The 19,243-nt window shown below is 46.6% G+C and overlaps 6 protein-coding genes and 1 long non-coding RNA gene across 8 annotated transcripts; 3 read left to right on the top strand and 4 right to left on the bottom strand.

Moving 5' to 3' along the window:
• Positions 1–1,761: 1,761 nt before the first annotated feature.
• Positions 1,762–2,356, top strand: LOC127469695 (histone H4). Its single transcript, XM_051784343.1, has one exon. The coding sequence runs from the start codon at positions 1,801–1,803 to the stop codon at positions 2,110–2,112; it is 312 nt and encodes a 103-aa protein (XP_051640303.1). The 5' UTR covers positions 1,762–1,800; the 3' UTR covers positions 2,113–2,356.
• Positions 2,357–2,924: 568 nt separating this feature from the next.
• LOC127469674 (histone H3) lies at positions 2,925–3,442 on the bottom strand. Its single transcript, XM_051784321.1, has one exon. It carries the CDS (start codon positions 3,403–3,405, stop codon positions 2,995–2,997), a length of 411 nt encoding a protein of 136 aa, XP_051640281.1. The 5' UTR covers positions 3,406–3,442; the 3' UTR covers positions 2,925–2,994.
• An 805-nt stretch (positions 3,443–4,247) lies between these two features.
• Positions 4,248–4,698, top strand: LOC127469675 (histone H3). Its single transcript, XM_051784322.1, has one exon. It carries the CDS (start codon positions 4,268–4,270, stop codon positions 4,676–4,678), a length of 411 nt encoding a protein of 136 aa, XP_051640282.1. The 5' UTR covers positions 4,248–4,267; the 3' UTR covers positions 4,679–4,698.
• A 776-nt stretch (positions 4,699–5,474) lies between these two features.
• Positions 5,475–5,918, bottom strand: LOC127469700 (histone H4). Its single transcript, XM_051784349.1, has one exon. The coding sequence runs from the start codon at positions 5,874–5,876 to the stop codon at positions 5,565–5,567; it is 312 nt and encodes a 103-aa protein (XP_051640309.1). The 5' UTR covers positions 5,877–5,918; the 3' UTR covers positions 5,475–5,564.
• A 2,550-nt stretch (positions 5,919–8,468) lies between these two features.
• Positions 8,469–17,136, bottom strand: LOC127469704 (uncharacterized). 2 transcript variants are annotated; one of them, XR_007904036.1, is made up of 4 exons: positions 16,257–17,136; positions 12,186–15,951; positions 10,347–11,335; positions 8,469–9,107 (listed from the first exon to the last, which is right to left on the bottom strand). It is a non-coding gene; the product is annotated as an uncharacterized LOC127469704 (long non-coding RNA). The 2 variants fall into 2 exon arrangements; XR_007904035.1 differs by having other exon boundaries at positions 8,469–10,563.
• Positions 17,137–17,338: 202 nt separating this feature from the next.
• Positions 17,339–18,118, bottom strand: LOC127469680 (histone H2A-IV). Its single transcript, XM_051784327.1, has one exon. The coding sequence runs from the start codon at positions 18,004–18,006 to the stop codon at positions 17,617–17,619; it is 390 nt and encodes a 129-aa protein (XP_051640287.1). The 5' UTR covers positions 18,007–18,118; the 3' UTR covers positions 17,339–17,616.
• Positions 18,119–18,321: 203 nt separating this feature from the next.
• LOC127469687 (histone H2B 8) lies at positions 18,322–18,832 on the top strand. Its single transcript, XM_051784336.1, has one exon. The coding sequence runs from the start codon at positions 18,376–18,378 to the stop codon at positions 18,754–18,756; it is 381 nt and encodes a 126-aa protein (XP_051640296.1). The 5' UTR covers positions 18,322–18,375; the 3' UTR covers positions 18,757–18,832.
• Positions 18,833–19,243: the final 411 nt, after the last annotated feature.

Here is a 19,243-nt window from a genome sequence, read left to right as displayed (position 1 = left end):
AAAGATTTTGTGTAATTCCTTTAGGCTTTCTTTAGCATTCAGAATGTTGTTTATAACTGCCTCAGGAAACATAGCTAGACACAGATCTTCGGGTATAAAGAACAAAGCAGACTCTGTGGAGCCAAATGGTAAGGTTAGGCACCAGCCTGGCAGGTCCACCAGTGAGAAATCTTCCAGTTAGTGTTTGTTCATTCTGTTCAGTTAAAAAGCAAACATAATCTAAATTAAGGCTATGTTTCCTGCTCCTATTGTATATATGAGTGGCAATTCTTTAAATTGTTTAAAATAACAATTTGAATGGAGAAGGAATTCGCAGAGATGATTATAATCATAACAAGATTTGTACATTTTGACACCTGTAACCAAATGCACAACTATCTCAATCACATTTCTCCCTGAATTTAGGGAACACTTTCTGCCAAGAAATATTCTGGAAACGCTGCCAAGGTTCTGTAAATTATACTCCTGAATAACTTTAAATAAACAACTGCACAAATTTCTAAGGATATAAAAAAATTTAAACAGAAGACAGGTTTGAAGGGTGCAAAATACTAATAACATAAAAATTGGCCAGCACCATAGCCATATTACTTCTATTCTGAGTATAAGTAATATTTACAATCTTAACAGATTTAATTTAGAAATGCAGTCTATAACTCAGTCAGTATTTATTCATTCACTTCATACAGTCCAACATACTGTAAGCAGCATGTAGAGATGTTTGTTCACAACAGTGCGAAACAAACGGCAAAATTTCTGGATTCTTCGTTTGAACAAAAAATCTTTCGTTAGTGTTCATTTTTCAAATGTCATACAGATATCTGCTGGTCATATCCGTAACGTTTTCTCTCGCTTTTTGGATCCCGATGTACGCCAGCGAACACTTCCTTCGGAACCTGGCAACTGCCGGGAGCGAGCCCAGCGCCCCGCGGCCAGCGCTGCCCCCGAAACAGTACTGCGGGGCTGGGGAGGGCTGAAAGGATGGGCGGACGGTCCCTTCCGCATCCCCAAACAGCCCCTCCATGTTGCCTTCAAGGAGTTTCAGACCTAAATGTTCCCCACCGAAATCCCTCACTGATGATATTCCCTGCTGTTTAGGACCTCGCTCCCTGCTTCCCTTCGCACAGACCTGCAGGTCGCTCTGTGCAGATATAAAAGCGCGAAACGCTCGGTGCCCAGCCCCCAGACCGCACGGAAGAGAGGACGGCTGTGGGAGTGTCAGGGTAGACAAAGAAAACGCGAAGCCGCCATGGCCGAAGAAAACAAAGGGAGCGCTGCCCGGGAAAAGCGCCTCCGCCAGCTACCCGCGAGTGGAGGCGGAGAGCAGCGGCGGGGCGGGAGCACCGAGCGCGGTCCCGCATTGGTCGGATTTTGCCGCAGACCCGCGGGGAGGGACGGGGAAGGGAGCGCCGCCGCCCCTGGTCCTGGTACCGGAGGAGACGCAGCGCTGCCGCGGAACTGTCACCCGCGCAGGGGACACGGCCGGGACGGCACGGGAAAGCAGCAAAGGGACGCGCGGGCTGACAGAGGGCAGGGGCAGCGCGGCGCGACCCCGCTGCGGGAAGGGCGGTGCGGGGCCCGGCCCAGCCCGGGAGGGGCGGAACCACCGCGCGCGCCTGCGAGCCAGAGCCGGGAAAGAGCCTCGGGCACCGAACGGCGGGAAAACCCGGGCGGGGGGCGGGGACTGCGACTGAGACCCCGCCTCCGGGAGCAGTCCTCAACCAGGTCGGACCCACGGCAATATACAGGCGCTGGGGCCCCTTTCCCCGTTGCAATCCTTGCAGCTGAACGAGAGGCACCATGTCTGGCCGAGGCAAAGGCGGGAAGGGGCTCGGCAAGGGCGGCGCCAAGCGCCACCGCAAGGTGCTGCGCGACAACATCCAGGGCATCACCAAGCCGGCCATCCGCCGCCTGGCTCGGCGCGGCGGCGTCAAGCGCATCTCGGGGCTCATCTACGAGGAGACGCGCGGCGTCCTCAAGGTCTTCCTGGAGAACGTCATCCGCGACGCCGTCACCTACACCGAGCACGCCAAGAGGAAGACGGTCACGGCCATGGACGTGGTCTACGCCCTTAAGCGCCAGGGACGCACCCTCTACGGCTTCGGCGGCTAAACTCGATTCCTGGCCTAGCTTACGCTTTTGGAACACAAAGGCTCTTTTCAGAGCCACCCACAAGTTTCAGGAAAAAGAGCTTTAAATCCTTGCATGTGTACGTAGTTGTTGTATTTGCGGTTAAATTTGTAGGTGGAAATAAGGGAAGGGATTTTGCTTTTCTTGACCGGGGGCTCCCTGGGCTCAAGAAAAAAGGAGCTATGGCACTTACATCCTGTATGCCGGCACTTTGCTTCCCACACTCTCCCTCACACACAGAGCACAGGCCCTCTTAGGAAAGGGTAATGGAAAGTACAAAGGCGAGAAAAAGCGGGACGTCGGGAGCAAGCGCTGGTTTCCAACAGCCGCTCTCCCGGCACCACCGCTGTAGTCTGATGAGGCGGGAAGGAAGCTCGTGAAATGGCGGCTCTCTCCTCTCTGCCAGTCGGGGGGCGGGACAGAGCGGGAAGGCGGGGGGAGAAGAAAAGCTAAGAACACCCGAGAGCGTCCTGGGGACTGCGGAGTAAAGAGGCTGAGAGCCCTGTGCTGAACAGCCTTCCCGTATTCCCCCCCCCCTCCTTGTAAGGATGCCTTTTTCTGCTCCAGGCACCGCTCTCGGCTTCACACATCACCCCAGCCCCTCTCCCCTCCTCCCGCGCCGGTAGCTTGAAGCGTGTACCTCAGAACCACTGACACGCACCGGGCGGCAAGGAAGGGCGGGACCGGGCGCTACCGGAGGACCACACACCTCCCCCACACCCCCCGTTATCCCACAACCGGCACGTACAAGCGCTTGGTACAGGCTGCCGTGCCTGCTTCATAAGAGACACAGCTCTCTCCAGTGGTCATGTGGTGGCTCTTAAAAGAGCCTTTCGGTCTGGTAGTGGTGGGAGGGTAGAAAACTCAGGCACGCTCTCCGCGGATGCGGCGGGCGAGCTGGATGTCCTTGGGCATGATGGTGACGCGCTTGGCGTGGATGGCGCACAGGTTGGTGTCCTCGAAGAGCCCCACCAGGTAAGCCTCGCTGGCCTCCTGCAGCGCCATGACGGCCGAGCTCTGGAAGCGCAGGTCGGTCTTGAAGTCCTGCGCGATCTCGCGCACGAGGCGCTGGAAGGGCAGCTTGCGGATGAGCAGCTCGGTGGACTTCTGGTAGCGGCGGATCTCGCGCAGCGCCACCGTGCCGGGCCGGTAGCGGTGCGGCTTCTTGACGCCGCCCGTGGCCGGCGCGCTCTTGCGGGCCGCCTTGGTGGCCAGCTGCTTGCGGGGCGCCTTGCCGCCCGTCGACTTCCGCGCCGTCTGCTTCGTGCGCGCCATAACAACAGAGCTCCTGCCTGGACCACAGGGAACGACAAAGAAGGGACAGTTGGTAGGCGGAATCGCTACCAGGTCGCTTTTATATCCGAGCCCTGCCCGTTGATTGGCTGACGGGAACGGCCGAGCTCATTGGGTCAATTTGAAAACCCCGCGTTACGCCGCTCTTGGCTCCTACATACTTAGCTCACCACGGGCTCCTTTAGTCCTTTTCTTAGGAGGCCACATTTCTCATCTTTAAAAGTTCGCTTAAATAACTGTGCCGTTCATCGAGATAATTCTTCTCATGCAATTCCCAAGAGGAGACTGCTAGCGAAGCTGGTTGCAAATAAAACATATTTCTCTAGAATTATCAGATTTTTGGGGAGGTGGGTATTCACTGAGATTTTTGTGTCTATAAAGCGGGTCGCTTATATTTTGTCATTCTATATTTTTTATGGAAATATTTCCAGAGAAAGTGAGTGCTTTTTGTGCAACCCAAAAAAAACTCCCCTACGACTTCTTTTTTTTGTTCTTTTCTTTTAGCAGTTAAGGTAATACAAATGATTACATTGTTTACTTAAAAAACACAGCCGGCAAGTGCTATTCGGATACTGAAACAACTTGGGAGGTAAAAAAGCATTAGAGGAAAACACAATACAAATTAAACATTAAAACATACCGAAGTGTCTTTTTAGAAAAGAAAGACGATTAAGTCCCTGTGCACAGGGTTGGGGTTCGGGGCACCTCCAGCTACCGCTGTTACCCAATTGTATTCTTCTCTACTTTGACCAATCACAGGCGGGAAGGCGGGGCCGCCACGCAATATAAGGGGGCTCGCAATTGTTGTGGTGTCCGCTTGAGGGGGAAGGAGCAGTAAACGCGGATGGCGCGCACGAAGCAGACGGCGCGGAAGTCGACGGGCGGCAAGGCGCCCCGCAAGCAGCTGGCCACCAAGGCGGCCCGCAAGAGCGCGCCGGCCACGGGCGGCGTCAAGAAGCCGCACCGCTACCGGCCCGGCACGGTGGCGCTGCGCGAGATCCGCCGCTACCAGAAGTCCACCGAGCTGCTCATCCGCAAGCTGCCCTTCCAGCGCCTCGTGCGCGAGATCGCGCAGGACTTCAAGACCGACCTGCGCTTCCAGAGCTCGGCCGTCATGGCGCTGCAGGAGGCCAGCGAGGCTTACCTGGTGGGGCTCTTCGAGGACACCAACCTGTGCGCCATCCACGCCAAGCGCGTCACCATCATGCCCAAAGACATCCAGCTCGCCCGCCGCATCCGCGGAGAGCGTGCTTGAGTTTTCTACCCTCCCACCACTACCAGACCGAAAGGCTCTTTTAAGAGCCACCACATGACCACTGGAGAGAGCTGTGTCTCTTATGAAGCAGGCACGGCAGCCTGTACCAAGCGCTTGTACGTGCCGGTTGTGGGATAACGGGGGGTGTGGGGGAGGTGTGTGGTCCTCCGGTAGCGCCCAGTCCCGCCCTTCCTTGCCGCCCGGTGCGTGTCAGTGGTTCTGAGGTACACGCTTCAAGCTACCGGCGCGGGAGGAGGGGAGAGGGGCTGGGGTGATGTGTGAAGCCGAGAGCGGTGCCTGGAGCAGAAAAAGGCATCCTTACAAGGAGGGGGGGGGCAATACGGGAAGGCTGTTCAGCACAGGGCTCTCAGCCTCTTTCTTTACTCCGCAGTCCCCAGGACGCTCTCGGGTGTTCTTAGCTTTTCTTCTCCCCCCGCCTTCCCGCTCTGTCCCGCCCCCCGACTGGCAGAGAGGAGAGCGCCGCCATTTCACGAGCTTCCTTCCCGCCTCATCAGACTACAGCGGTGGTGCCGGGAGAGCGGCTGTTGGAAACCAGCGCTTGCTCCTGACGTCCCGCTTTTTCTCGCCTTTGTACTTTCCATTACCCTTTCCAAAGAGGACCTGTGCTCTGTGTGTGCGGGAGAGTGTGGGAAGCAAAGTGCCGGCATACAGGATGTAAGTGCCATAGCTCCTTTTTTCTTGAGCCCAGGGAGCCCCCGGTCAAGAAAAGTAAAATCCCTTCCCTTATTTCCACCTACAAATTTAACCGCAAATACAACAACTACGTACACATGCAAGGATTTAAAGCTCTTTTTCCTGAAACTTGTGGGTGGCTCTGAAAAGAGCCTTTGTGTTCTAAAAGCGTAAGCTAGGCCAGGAATCGAGTTTAGCCGCCGAAGCCGTAGAGGGTGCGTCCCTGGCGCTTAAGGGCGTAGACCACGTCCATGGCCGTGACCGTCTTCCTCTTGGCGTGCTCGGTGTAGGTGACGGCGTCGCGAATCACGTTCTCCAGGAAGACCTTGAGCACGCCGCGCGTCTCCTCGTAGATGAGCCCCGAGATGCGCTTGACGCCGCCGCGCCGAGCCAGGCGGCGGATGGCCGGCTTGGTGATGCCCTGGATGTTGTCGCGCAGCACCTTGCGGTGGCGCTTGGCGCCGCCCTTGCCGAGCCCCTTCCCGCCCTTGCCTCGGCCAGACATTCTGTCTCCGGTTCAGCCGCAAAGGTTGTAACGGGGAAAGGGGCCCCAGCGCCTGTATATTGCCGTGGGTCCGACCTGGTTGAGGACTGTGGCGGGGCAGGGCCGGGGCGGGACGTTCGCGCCATCGCTCCCATAGGGGGCCGAGGGGCCGCGCGCGCTGCAGGCTCGGCCCCGCCCCCGGGGGCCCAACCCGCCCCTGCCGCGTTCCCCCCGCGCTCCGCCGGCGCTGAGCCCCAACAAAGGTCCGGCCGGGCAGCCGAGATGGGCCGGCGCGGTGGGTCCGGTACCACAGGAAATCCACCCTTTTTTACCGCGAGCTCAGAAAAGGTAGTAAGGTGCTTTTTTTTTTTTTTTCCCGTGAGGACGACACATTCACTTCTTTTTGCAGGAAGGAAAGTCTTGTGCGTGCACTGTGTCTCCGACTTAACGATAACACGATGTTGTTTTGTCTGTGAGAGTCAGGTCTGATGGAGTTAATTTGTGTCTCTTGCTGATGGACCGATGAAAATCTACATTGCTCCATGTGTTTTTAAAGACGCGGCATGTGTTTGATTATTGTCATGGCCTTACTTTGTTGAAACATAATAAAAAACTTTTGCTGTTTCTTCACATGATACTACTTTTTGAATGATACGTGTTCTGGAGCTGTTGATTTGTGCTGGGGTGCCTATTGGCTCTATGAGTCCATTCAGGTGCAGTGAGTCCTGAAAGCTTCCAAACCTTACATGTGCACACACAGTTCTACTTTTTCTGTCTGAATTATTATTTAAATTTAACATGAATGTATGTTTGAGGTATTTTTACCTTGTTCTTGAAGGATCATCAAATACATGCTATTCCATACAGTTGCTACTTACCATGTCTTTCTTGGCAATAGTTTTTCCTTGGTAAGTTATACCTGTGTACAATGAACATTTTTGTGTTTTTTTCATCAGTGTAGTGGGTTTCTGTGGCTGGGTTTTGGTCGCAGGGGGGGAGCTTCTGTTAGAATCTGCTAGAAGATTTCCCTGTCCCACAGAGCCAATGCCAGCCGGCTCCAGGATGGACTTCCTGCCGCTGGCCCAGGCCAAGCCAATTAGGAGTGATAGTAACACCTCTGTGATAACATATTTAAGAACAGAAGATGGAAAAAACTTCAGCCAGGGAAGAGTGGAGTGAGAACATGGGAACAACAATGTAGACACCAAGGTCAGTGCAGAAGGAGGGGGCAGAGTGCAGAGCTGCTCCAGGCCCTGGAGCTGTGGCCCCTGCAGCCCGTGGTGCAGACCATGGTGGAGCAGCTGTGCCCCTGCAGCCCATGGAGGATCATCGGGGTGCAGAGACCCACCTGCAGCCCATGGAGGAGCCCATGCTGGAGCAGTGGATATCCAAAGGAGGCTGTGACCTTGTGAGAGGCCCAAGAATGGAGCAGGGTCCTGCCAGGGACCTGCAGTCCATGGAGAGGGAAGCCCACGCTGGAGCAGGCTTTTCCCAGTTAGGACTTGTGGACCCATGTCGGTCCAGCTCATTTGTGAAGGACTGCACCCCATGGAGGAGCAACCCACGGAACAACAGTTTGTGAAGAACTGCTGCCTGTGGGATGGACTCACGCTGGAGAGGTCCATCAAAGACTGTCTCCCGTGGAAGGGACCTCATGGGAGCAGGGGAAGGACTCCTCTCCCTGAGTAGCAGCAGAAACAACAACGGACCATAACCCCCATTCCCCATCCCCCTGCACTGCTGGGGTGGAAGAGGGAGAACATGGAAGGAAGGAGGGGTGGGGGGAAGGTGTTTTTAAGACTGCTTTATTTCTCACTCTTTGGCTCTTATCCTGCTAGTGATAAATATGAGTACTATCCCCACTTTGAGTCTTGTTTTGCCCATGGAGGTAATCAGTCACTGACCTCTCCCAGCTCCTAACTCATTAATCCTTAGCTGTTTGGTTTTTTTTCTCCTCTGTCCAGTTACAGAGGGAGAGTGACAGAGCAGCTTTAGTGGGTACCTGGCATCCAGCCAAGGTAAACCCACTAAAATTGGTCAGCTATTTCTTATTTTGTTTCATCATTCCCATCTTTTCCCTGTTTCCAATGGATGCTCATTACTGTCTAATGCTTCTTAAATGTGAAAAGGTTTAGCTTGATAATTTCACACACTTTTCCATTTTAGCCATCGCTTTTTTTGTTGTTCTTGTTTGTAATTTTTCATCATTTTTCCTTGAAAGTTCTCTTTCTCAGGAGGTGTGAGAGGAATGGATGTTACAAGACAGGGACTTTAGGATTTATTTTTCTCTCTTTGTAGGCCTTTTGGTATGTATGTTATTTAATTCAGGTTATGCTTAGCCACCATTTTGATAAGTATTTCCATATGTAGATGGCCATCTTTGTAGTGTTTATCTCAATTTATATCTATTAATATCACATGATTTAGTTCTACAGCTATAACAAGGACATATTTATCTTCTGATATCAACCTTAATGATGCTATTAGGACAGATAAAGCCCCCCCCCCCATTTATGGTAATGTTGTGGTTTAACCCCTGCCAGCAACCAAGCACCATGCAGTCGCTCGCTCACTCCCTCATCAGTGGGATCAGGGAGCCTTGCAAGCTGCCCTGTTCACCTCCCATGCCCACTGTTGATTGACACTTTGCCAAAAAGTTGCAATCTTTTTTACCATTCATTTCTTGATGTTTTTTATTTCCCTATATCTCTTTGTGTGGAAGTTAATATTTTTTTCTATTACATTTAACCTTTGCTTACTTCCGCATCATATTTTCTTGATCATCTCTATATTAGACTTTAAGTAATCAATTTTTTTTCCTTATCCAGGGTCCATTACATTTTAAGAGTGACAATCCAGGGGAAGAACCAAAACAGATATTAATGCAATTTGTTCTTAACCTAAGTAATAGTTTAATTTCAAAGAAAAAAAACCCCACAGATTATTTAATGAATGAATTTTTATTATGACCAGTATTACACAGAATCCTTGTAGATATGACAACAATGTACAGGTACATAGACTAGATTGGTGCTTTACAGTGTGCTTGTGTTATTTGAGGAAATATTCTATATTTCATGATTGTTCAAGTCAAGTAATGCTTACCCAGATTTACCTTTTCCACACCAGGCAGTTTAATTTTCTTGGTTCTATTTTAGCATAGTGTGTGTGTCTAGTATCTTCCTAAGCTTTTCACTGGCAGCTGTAGGTACAAAGTAACAGTGTGTGTGTTTTTGAAGTATTAGGACATTCCTGAAAAAGAAACAAAATTAAACCTAAAGGAAAAGCAAAAAACCTGTTTACAGGAACTTGAACCTTTAAAGGTTATGGAAAAGAAAGGAGGAGTTTTAAGCAACTCAAATTCACTCAATTCTGGAGTAACACTTCATTTCCCAATATGACATCTTTTATTTTATTGCCAGTCTCATATTTTATGGCCAGGGTTCATCCTTTACTCCTGGTGGTTCATCTGCATGGATTGTTTTGTTACTCAGAAGCAAGTGAGTATATGGACTACAAATTAATAATATTTTTTTTTATTTTATTTTTACAATGAGCTCTCCCTATTAATCAAAACAGTATGAGAAGAGCAAAATGTTTTCCTGATCAGGCAGCATGAATTGGAAGAGCCCAGAGCTGTCTCCCATGATGTGGGAAGGCAGTCATGGCACATTTTGAGTGAAGGAACAGGCTGAGTGATGGCAGGAATGAGTGAGAGAATGACTCTACTCCTTTGCCCACTCTAGGAGTGTCAGGAGATTTTAGCACTCCTATTCCCTTCTGCATCAGCTTTCAATCTCTCAACCTGACATTCCTTCTAACACTCCCATCCTTCCCAAAAGACAACCATCCCTTTGAATAGGCTGTTGAAATAGTTTGAGTTTCAAAATTCAAGCCTCTGTGGTATGTTCTTTAAATTAGCTAAAAGTATCTTGATAGATATATTGAAAACTGGAGATACAGATTTTATTCATCTCCTAAAGCAAAAGCTTGTAATAAATGTGCTACTTCATTTAGGTGAGACACTTGTGAGAGAAAGCAATCATCTTTTTTTTGCATCATCTTCCTAGGGAAATAAAAGTGTTCCCAGAGCATTATCACATGAAATGCACAAGTTCAACTAAAAATAGAGATGGATTTTTGCCTAGAGTGACAATCAACATGACTAAATATTGTTAGAATTTGTCTAATTTCATGGAGGAAAACAAACATTTTTGAAAGTTGCATGACAAATCCGTTAATTACAACATAAGTAAAATTAAAGCTTGGTGCACCCTACTTACAGGGAGACTCCGAGCTGTCAGTCTCTGCACAGGCCACCTTCCAGGGTACTGAAGACAGGCCCATCAGTAGGACTGGTTGTTAGACCCACAATATAAAGGAGAATCACACATTTCACACCCCAATGTGCCCCTAAATTGCTGCCAGACTGAGGCTTGGTCAGCTCAGTCCTAGCTTTCATTCTCATTCACCTGGACTAATCTGATGTACCTGGCACTTGGAGTGGCTGCTCCCCATGGGTCTGATTGCCTCAGGGCACAGCAGGATTTCTTCTCGGGTGTGCATCTGCTTCCAGGCTCTACTTACAACTGTGTGCTGAAGGCCAGAGCTGGTACAGTTACAGTTGTACTTCTCTAGGTGGAAGCCGGAAATCAACACGGATCGTGGCAGCCCCCATCCAGTCACAGTGTGTCCATCTCTGACAGGGCTTCAAAAACCACATCAAAATCATACATATACTTTTTAACTACTGATGCTTTGAAATGTTATCTTTTCATGCATTGATGTGTTTACGCAGAAACCCTCAATAACTCTTGCTGGTTATCCCCAAATTCACAGAAATGGACAAGGGACAATTTGGTCTGAAATAAAACCCAAACCAAACAAAAAAAAAAAAAACCAAAACCAAAACAACAACACATAGGAGAAAGAAAGTTAGAAAGTTATTTACAAGGTAATATTTTTTTCACCTTTATAATTTCTACATGTATAGTAATTACTGATCTTGCTAGTACTATCCAGTGCTGCTGCTATTCTGTATGAACTTCTTGTGGCTACAAGGTCCTTCAGCAGTTAGCAGTCTGCACACACACAAGATTAGCAACTAATTAGAACCTCACCACCCATAAAGACATACGGACTTGGACTTCTGGATCATAATGGATGCTGGCAAATCCAACCATCCTTTTGGTGAGGAACAAAAAAATCTTTATTTTCCTGATATGCAACAGTGAACTTGCCATGACCCCTACAGCATAAACCTCTCAAGCACTCCATCTTTAGGTGTTTTGGATGTCATTAAATGACAATGAATTTCAGTCTTCTCATTTATTCACTTTTATTTAACCACAGTTTTCAATTTTACTGCTTGTCCTTCCCCCGTGCCTGATCCTTAACTCAGTCTTCAAAGCTGTCTCACCACAATCTTCCACTTTTACTGCACCCTCCAGTTTGATCCTAATAAAAAATTCTTCCCACATCTGAAAACAACAAATAAATAACTAAAACAAACATGTTCAATGCTCAGAAGTACTTCAGTGAAAATAACTTGAATGTCAAGAATCACCAGAAGACGAAGAGGCAGTAAAACAGGATATTGTAGCTTAGTACCATTGTAGCATTGTGTGAAATAGTTGCACCCTGAGTAGTGTACACATTTCTGGCCCATAAATAAACAAATAAATGCAAGTGGTAAAGAAATTTCTGAGAAAAGTGATAAAGATGATTTAAGGTCTAAAATGGCTTCTTTACTAAGAATATTAGGACACTTTCAGAACAGAGACCACTACTGGTTGAAGATGTTCTTGCTTATTTTTACTATCTGTAAGGTCAGTGGTTAAATCTATCACATTTAGTGAGGTCTAATCTAATTATAAAATTGGTTATAAACCAAAAGGTTACTGAAACCAGAAATGCTAAATTTCATAGGCAGTTTCCTTAAATAAATGGACTCCTTTTCTCTCTAGGCATTTTCCAAATCAAAGAAAAAAGATGAAGATGATGTGTGGAAATATGAGATTGGTGCCATCCCTCTCCTTTATAGAAATCAATTCTAGACTACACAGCTGCTTGCACAAGCAAAGCACTTGCTAATGCCTGTGGTAAATAGTTCACAAACTGGTCCATTTAATTACATGCATGTCCTGAGGATTGATTTTGGTCTTTTTCTATAACATAAAAAAAACAAACAAAGAAATCCCTCCCATAAAAGCACCAACTCCAAACAAAAATCTGACTCTTCCTCTCCTCCCCCCCTCCAAAAAACCCAACCCAACCAAATAACAGCAAAACAACTTCCCCTAAAAAGGAAAATCCTATTCAAGTGCTTACCTATTTTTTTTTCAGGACTTCTAAATTGCTAGCATCCTGGTTTGGGCTGGTATTTTCACGGTTCTCTTAGAAAATAGTTGGGAAGGCAACAGAGGAATTCCATGACAGGAAAAAGCTGCAATGTCTTTAGGAAGAGGATTTGGTTTCTGTTTGAAATCCCTCCCTACAAGTGAAGAGCAGTATCATTTGTATGCGGAGTGCAGAGACCTGAAACAATGAAACTCTCAAAGATGTGGTATATAGACATGACATCTGGAGAGGAAAAAAGGTTTGTTTGCATCAGCCTAGTTAGTATGGCAGGGTTGTTCTGTACCATGCACCCATACATCAAGTTTTCTAGAACGAAAGGACAAGGGGGGGGGGGAAGTATTTAATGACCATGGGCTCCTTACAGAAGTATTTTATCATATAGGATGATCCATCTCTCAGCTGTGAAGCCTGTAGAATCAAAACATTTTCTGCCAGAGCAAGATGGAACATCCCAACTGTTCCTTGTTTTGGTTTTGTGGTGGGGTTTTTTGGCTTTTGTTTGTTTGGTTGGGTTTTTTTCCCCTTAGCCTGGGCAGCAGCCACAGTATAAATAAATGGCAGTCAAAAAATACAAACTAGCAGTTGATAGAAGAAACCAGAAGAATTCAAAACGCAGGCTGGTTTTAACAACAGCCAGAGTGAGGGGCTTATCACCCCATTGTGGTGTCATCTAGCAGATTCATCTTCTTGTCTGCAGATTAACAAAATGAAAATTACTCGGAAAGGGACAGGAAGCCGTGGCAGAGAAGGTAACCAGAGGGAGATAGAGAGGAAAGGAAGAAAGAGGAGGTGGAAGAGGGAGGTAAGCTGCTTCCAAGGCAGGATTGGTCAGAAATTGCTGCAGCCCAGGCGGGTCGTGACTGGGCACCCCTCCCCACTCCCCTGCTGGGCACCAGAGCTGAACCAGAATGCCCCAAAGAGATCAGCCCTCCCCTTGACTCAGCTTGCCATGGTAACGATAAGGATCTCAGAAGATGCAAAGACAAAGACACAGGAGGACTTAGCTAGGGTTTACTGCAATCTGTTTTTCTGTTATTATTAGATACACGCAGAGTATTTATTGTGACCTGCAGAAAAACGCAGTTTTCTGCTGCATTTCCATAGCTGTAGTGCAGTTGGTTTCCAGACTTTCCAACAGACTTCCTGAGCATCAGGAATACCTCCAAAATACTGTGAATGGAGACTAGTGGATTTCTTTCATGTTTACCAAAATCTAAATCGATCCTGCACTATATATTTGAGAGAAACACACAGTAACATTTTCTTTAAAAAGTTCATTTGGTCCCTAAGCAGGTCTGTTTTCAGCGTTCATGAAAAATAAACTACTCATGGTATTATTCAAACGGTTTCTATAACACTACACCAGATTTGTAGGATATTCCTACTTTATTGTATTTTGGTGTGCTATGTAGGTTTGCAAAAGGTACTAAAGAAACTGAAAATTTGAGTGAAGGAATTTGGGAGTAATTTAATAAAAGACCTATAAGAGTTGAACCTTTGCATAGAGTATGTGATGTAAATGTTCAAATAAGTTTTACAAGGAGGAGCCTACAGAATCATGGGGATAGCATTGGTACCAAGCAATTAATTCCGTTCATGTTTGTTGGCCTACGTAAATACTTGTCTATATTGTTGATAAATTTGCTAGCCTAAAGCAAATTCTCATGAGAAAAAAAAAAATAAAATCACAGTTTTCTGTAAGACTTTTACTACCAAAGGAGCTTGAACAATATTTCAATTCTGTCCTCAATCAGGTCACTAGAGAAAAATTAAGCATAGACAGTCTTTTTCAAATACAAACAAACAAACAAAACAAAAACAGCAAAAACCAAACCAAAACAACGTGAATAAGACTTTTTGAAGGAAAAGAATATCTAAGGACTTTTTCTCACACTGTATTGTGACTATGAAAAAGCCTAAAAGTGAATGTTCTTCTATTACTTTACTTTTTTAAAACTTGTTTCTCAGCATACTTGGGAATATTTCTGCAACTGAGTGTAGTTTATTTTTCTTTTTTTTTTAATATTGTCTTGCATATTATGTTTTAGTCCTTTAAAAAACAGAGTTGTTTTTTAGTAACTACAGGGTGAATAATATTCATGGGAACAAGTCATCTGACAGATTGCACTACCTATGCTACAGTTAGTACTTTAAAGCAAGGATATATTTTGTGTGGACTTAAAATTCAAAAGTAAATTAGTGTCATGTATGTCATTCAACACTTATTTTGTGACCACCAGCATCTGTGATGCACTGTTCTTAAATCTAAAGTCTTTCCCCTTTTTGAGAATTTAGGTCGGCTTAATAGTTGAAATGAAATTTGGTAAGGGAAATTTTGCATCTGCAATGAAATAAAATATTGTGGTTTTCGAGAAAATACTTTTAACTCTCACCTGTCACATAAGCAAATAGGTGATATAGTACGTTTCTCTCTTCTATTTCAATATATACAACCCTGTTCTTTAACTATGGTATGCAGACAGAACGTGTTCATTTATAACAAGCGCAGTCACCTGAAGTAGAAGAACAAGTTGCCTTTCTACATTAAATATGAATGACTGGTCAGGAGAAACAGGTATATGCAGTAATCATAGGAAAACATTCCAGGTGTAATTTAGCTGAGGAAAAAGGATTTAGTATACAGAACTTATGAGTTTTCCTCTATTAATAGAAACATACTTAAACCCGTCATAAAAATCCTATTGGTGGGATAGAGAGAACATTGTTTATAAATTTCTGTATAAGGAAACCGAGCTAGTTATATGCATCTAGTTATAGCTAGATGCTGGTTACCATCTCAAGGGGGAAGCATGGCTGGAAAGTTCCGAGAAGGAAATGGTGAACTTCATGAATTACAATACTGAGCTTAACTAGTTTTTAATGAGGAACATAATAGAAAAACAATACAAACACTTTAGACTAGATTCCAATCTGCTTATGTCTTATTTGAAAACTATTAGAATATTTGTGTTTTCAAATGATTTTTCAAAAATCAGAGGGAAAAAAAACAAACAACAAAACAAAACAAATCCAGCCACCTCTTTTCCAATTTCCAAGAGAAGCGGAACAGATATACTGAAGTGTCTAAGTAAGTATGAGCATTGTTCTTGAAAAGAAATGCTCCCTCCTCACACTGTGTCTTCAAAGGCAAAAATGAAACTCGGGAGGCCTCTGTTTCTGAATTTTCAAATCGCCCAATCAGAACCTTGTACAAATCAATTCCCTGCCTTAGACTCATGTAATCTCTTCCTCCCATACTAAATATACACCAATAGAAGGCTATTTTGCCAAATATACTAAATACAGAAAATTTGATATTATTAAACAAACAAACAAAAAATCCTTTAAGTGTTTTAAACCTAATTCTAGCCTCAAATTTCAGCATAGTTACTAATAAAGTCCTGCAGTTAATGTTGTTTCAAAGTCCAGCTCTGAATAGTAGGTGATTAATACCTAATGCAGTTTCTTTCAGTAAGACAGAGATGATTAAAAAAAAAAAAAAAAAAAGGAAAGAAAAAAAAAGTCCTCTATCTATTTCGGGAAATAAAAAGAAAAGATAAAATAACAATCAAAAAACCAAACACACACACACACAAAAACAACAACCAATCAAAAAAAAATATCCCAAACCAACCTGAAAATTGTGCAAAAATCTTGTACCGTTTGATAGCAGTCTCGCCTTTCTCATCTTGTTTCCAAGCAAGACTTCAGCTGGGCACTCCTCCGTTCTCTCTCTCTGCTTGAAAAACATTTTCCATTAACACAATGGCACAGTGGCTCATTTCTCTGCCTCCTGAGACAGAATCCTGAAAAAAAAACCCAACCAACCAAACAACAGCAGAAACAAACAACTGCGGAGTTTTCCTTTTTTAGTTCTCACGGACGGTTTTAAAGAACAAAGAAAACATCCTCCCCAGCTCTGAGAAAGCCTCATTCTGAGTCTCCCAGCTCCCCGCGTTGCATTCCTGCTTCCCCTTCGGGCAGGTTTTTTCTTCCGGAATAAACATTACTGAATAAAAAAGAAGTAAAAGCCTCTTTTACCTACATCCGCCTAACAAAGGTGAGAAGCGGTGTTCTTTACAGCAGAAGAAAAAAAAAAAAAAAAAAACACAAAAGAAATAAAATTAACGCGTTCAGAGGAAACAGAGGGGACAAGAGCTGTCGCTGTGCCCCAGCAGGGTGGACTCCCCGAGGCACCAATGGCGGACAGGCTCCTCCCTGCAAATACCGATCTCTCGCGTAGTATCTTGATTTATGTGCCCCCAGCACCTCGGGATCCTCAAGCCAGATGCGGCGACTTCAGAGCCCGCGACTCCCGCGTCATCGAGGCCGTGTCCCCCTCTTTGGAGCACAAGAGGCTCCCGCAGTCAAGCAGGCCAAGGCAGTCCTAGCAGCCAAGGGCCCCAAAAAGGCAACTAGGGCTACGAAATCCAAAAAGGTGGTACCGAGAAGCTCGGCCAAGCCGAAAGCGACGGTACCCAGGAGTCTGTACTGTATAAGTAAAGGAAACTTTTGCAGAAAAACGCCAAGAGCACTTTTGAACACCACCAGGATGAAAGAGAAAGAATTGAAACAGTTCAAGTCTAGACTGGTACATGATGACCCCCTTTCCTGTGTATGTGTGAGTTTCCATAGTGCTTCTATCTGAACTCACACTCCAGCCTATTTTGCTTTAACTCCATTATGATAGTCACCATCATTATCTATCACTTAAATAGAATACCTGGCGCTGCCCTTTGGAAACTGTACTGGACAGCATCCCAGTGAAGTACTTACCATTTTCTTACTATCCCCTGATAGCCCCAAATTGCAAACAAGAAAAAAAAACAACCTCAGAAGGCAGAAAATTACAGCAACCACTACGCATAAGGCACCCGGACACCTTTCCACCCCAACGCAGGGACAGCAGCGGCTCACTGGGAGAGGAGGGGGCCCAATCCCTCTCTGGTTTGAAAACCGCGCATTCCAATCGGATTGGCAAGGACGGCCCCGTCCCCGCCCCATACTACCACCACCGAGCTTAACGGTGCTTCCCACCCACTGAATCCATGGGGAGGCAAGCAGAGAGTACACCCTTGCCTAGTTCACATCTCAAACCATGCTGCGGTGACCGATTTCAATCGCAATAGATACCTTTTATTATTTTTTTTCCCCTAAAAAGGGAAACGGAGGTACATTTACATAAGAACATGGATGTCTTAGAGAAAGAAAACTGCAGGGAACTACACTGATCAGCAAGTTAAAAATAAACAAAGTTTATGCTTCAGAAAGCTTCTTCTGACATTTAAAATTTTCAGATATGTCAAATAGCATGTATTTGTAGGGTCAAGCGTTCCTGCTCTTTCTAGGAAGATGTGGGTGGCTCTGAAAAGAGCCTTTGGGTTGTTTGATCTGGAGAACTTTACTTGGCTTTGGCCTTGTGGCTGTCGGTCTTCTTGGGCAGCAGCACGGCCTGGATGTTGGGCAGCACGCCGCCCTGCGCGATCGTCACCTTGCCCAGCAGCTTGTTGAGCTCCTCGTCGTTGCGGATGGCGAGCTGCAGGTGGCGGGGGATGATGCGCGTCTTCTTGTTGTCGCGGGCCGCGTTGCCCGCCAGCTCCAGGATCTCGGCCGTCAGGTACTCGAGCACGGCCGCCAGGTAGACGGGCGCGCCGGCGCCCACCCGCTCGGCGTAGTTGCCCTTGCGCAGCAGGCGGTGCACGCGGCCCACGGGGAACTGCAGCCCGGCCCGCGACGAGCGCGACTTGGCCTTGGCCCGCGCCTTCCCGCCCTGCTTCCCGCGCCCAGACATGCCTCAGCAAAAAGAGAGTACGAAATAAAAAGGAAATAAAAATAATACCCTACAGAATACCTCGGAAAGCCGCGCAAAAGGAGTAAATACGGCAAAAGGTCCCACTCTGCGTTTTTATCCCTTCCTTCCGGGGTTCAGTGGGACTCCTGATTGGCGGAGGCAGGGATTGCGGAATGTACCAATGGGAATGCAGATGAAAGAGCGACCAATCGAGAATGCTCGACGGTTTGACATCACGGCCCCAGATTGTCCAATCGGCAAGAGCACCGTCGAGTCATATCATTTGCATACCGCCCCTATAAATACGGGCGTCGCCGCCTTTGTATTTACGTCGTTCCTGCAGTGGACAGGTAGTGACAGACCCGTAAAATGCCGGAACCAGCTAAATCCGCTCCCGCTCCGAAGAAGGGCTCCAAGAAAGCCGTCACCAAGACCCAAAAGAAAGGTGACAAGAAGCGTAGAAAGACTAGGAAAGAGAGCTACTCCATCTACGTGTACAAGGTGCTCAAGCAGGTGCACCCCGACACGGGCATCTCCTCCAAGGCCATGGGCATCATGAACTCCTTCGTCAACGACATCTTCGAGCGCATCGCCGGCGAGGCCTCGCGCCTGGCGCACTACAACAAGCGCTCCACCATCACCTCGCGGGAGATCCAGACGGCCGTGCGGCTGCTGCTGCCTGGCGAACTGGCCAAGCACGCCGTCTCCGAGGGCACCAAGGCTGTCACCAAGTACACCAGCTCCAAGTAGGGCGTCTCGGACCGTCACTTTCAACCCAAAGGCTCTTTTAAGAGCCACCCATATATTCAGTAAAAGAGTCTGTCACACTAATTACTTTCGGTGAGTGGTATTTGTAATTGGTCCTGGTTTAGTTCCCAGGCTAGGACATGCTGTTAAAAGAGTAGGGGAAAATGTTTATCCTGTTTATTGGGAAAGATTTGGGTCGTCTTGTGAGTGTCCTATTCTGGCAGGCTGTTTGCCAGGTCTATAAAAGGAATGCTAAGCACCTAATCGAGTTTTAAAGCTATTTGTTCTCCTTCCTCCTTTTAAGAGTATTTATATCTGTTCTAATTATTTACAACGACAGTCTTGTCTCAGTGCAGTTAATGCTTTTTTTTTCCTAATAAAATATCGTTGTCCCCTTTAAATATTAGATGTCATCCTCAAGTGACTTGGCTGCAAGCCAAAGCAGCTTGTTTACGCAGGACGGTCTTTAGGGATTAGTCTGTGATATTTG

Source organism: Manacus candei, unplaced genomic scaffold (assembly GCF_025592945.1).
Source record: "Manacus candei isolate 608988 ecotype Guabito, Panama unplaced genomic scaffold, ASM2559294v1 h1tg000018l, whole genome shotgun sequence".
NCBI lineage: Eukaryota > Metazoa > Chordata > Aves > Passeriformes > Pipridae > Manacus > Manacus candei.
The sequence above is the reverse complement of the archived record's forward strand: the minus strand, read 5'-3'. Positions and strand labels throughout refer to the sequence as shown.

Excerpts from the sequence above, each read along its gene's own strand:
- LOC127469695 (XM_051784343.1), top strand. The coding sequence starts at position 1,801 with ATGTCTGGCCGAGGCAAAGGCGGGAAGGGGCTCGGCAAGGGCGGCGCC.
- LOC127469674 (XM_051784321.1), bottom strand. The coding sequence starts at position 3,405 with ATGGCGCGCACGAAGCAGACGGCGCGGAAGTCGACGGGCGGCAAGGCG.
- LOC127469675 (XM_051784322.1), top strand. The coding sequence starts at position 4,268 with ATGGCGCGCACGAAGCAGACGGCGCGGAAGTCGACGGGCGGCAAGGCG.
- LOC127469700 (XM_051784349.1), bottom strand. The coding sequence starts at position 5,876 with ATGTCTGGCCGAGGCAAGGGCGGGAAGGGGCTCGGCAAGGGCGGCGCC.
- LOC127469680 (XM_051784327.1), bottom strand. The coding sequence starts at position 18,006 with ATGTCTGGGCGCGGGAAGCAGGGCGGGAAGGCGCGGGCCAAGGCCAAG.
- LOC127469687 (XM_051784336.1), top strand. The coding sequence starts at position 18,376 with ATGCCGGAACCAGCTAAATCCGCTCCCGCTCCGAAGAAGGGCTCCAAG.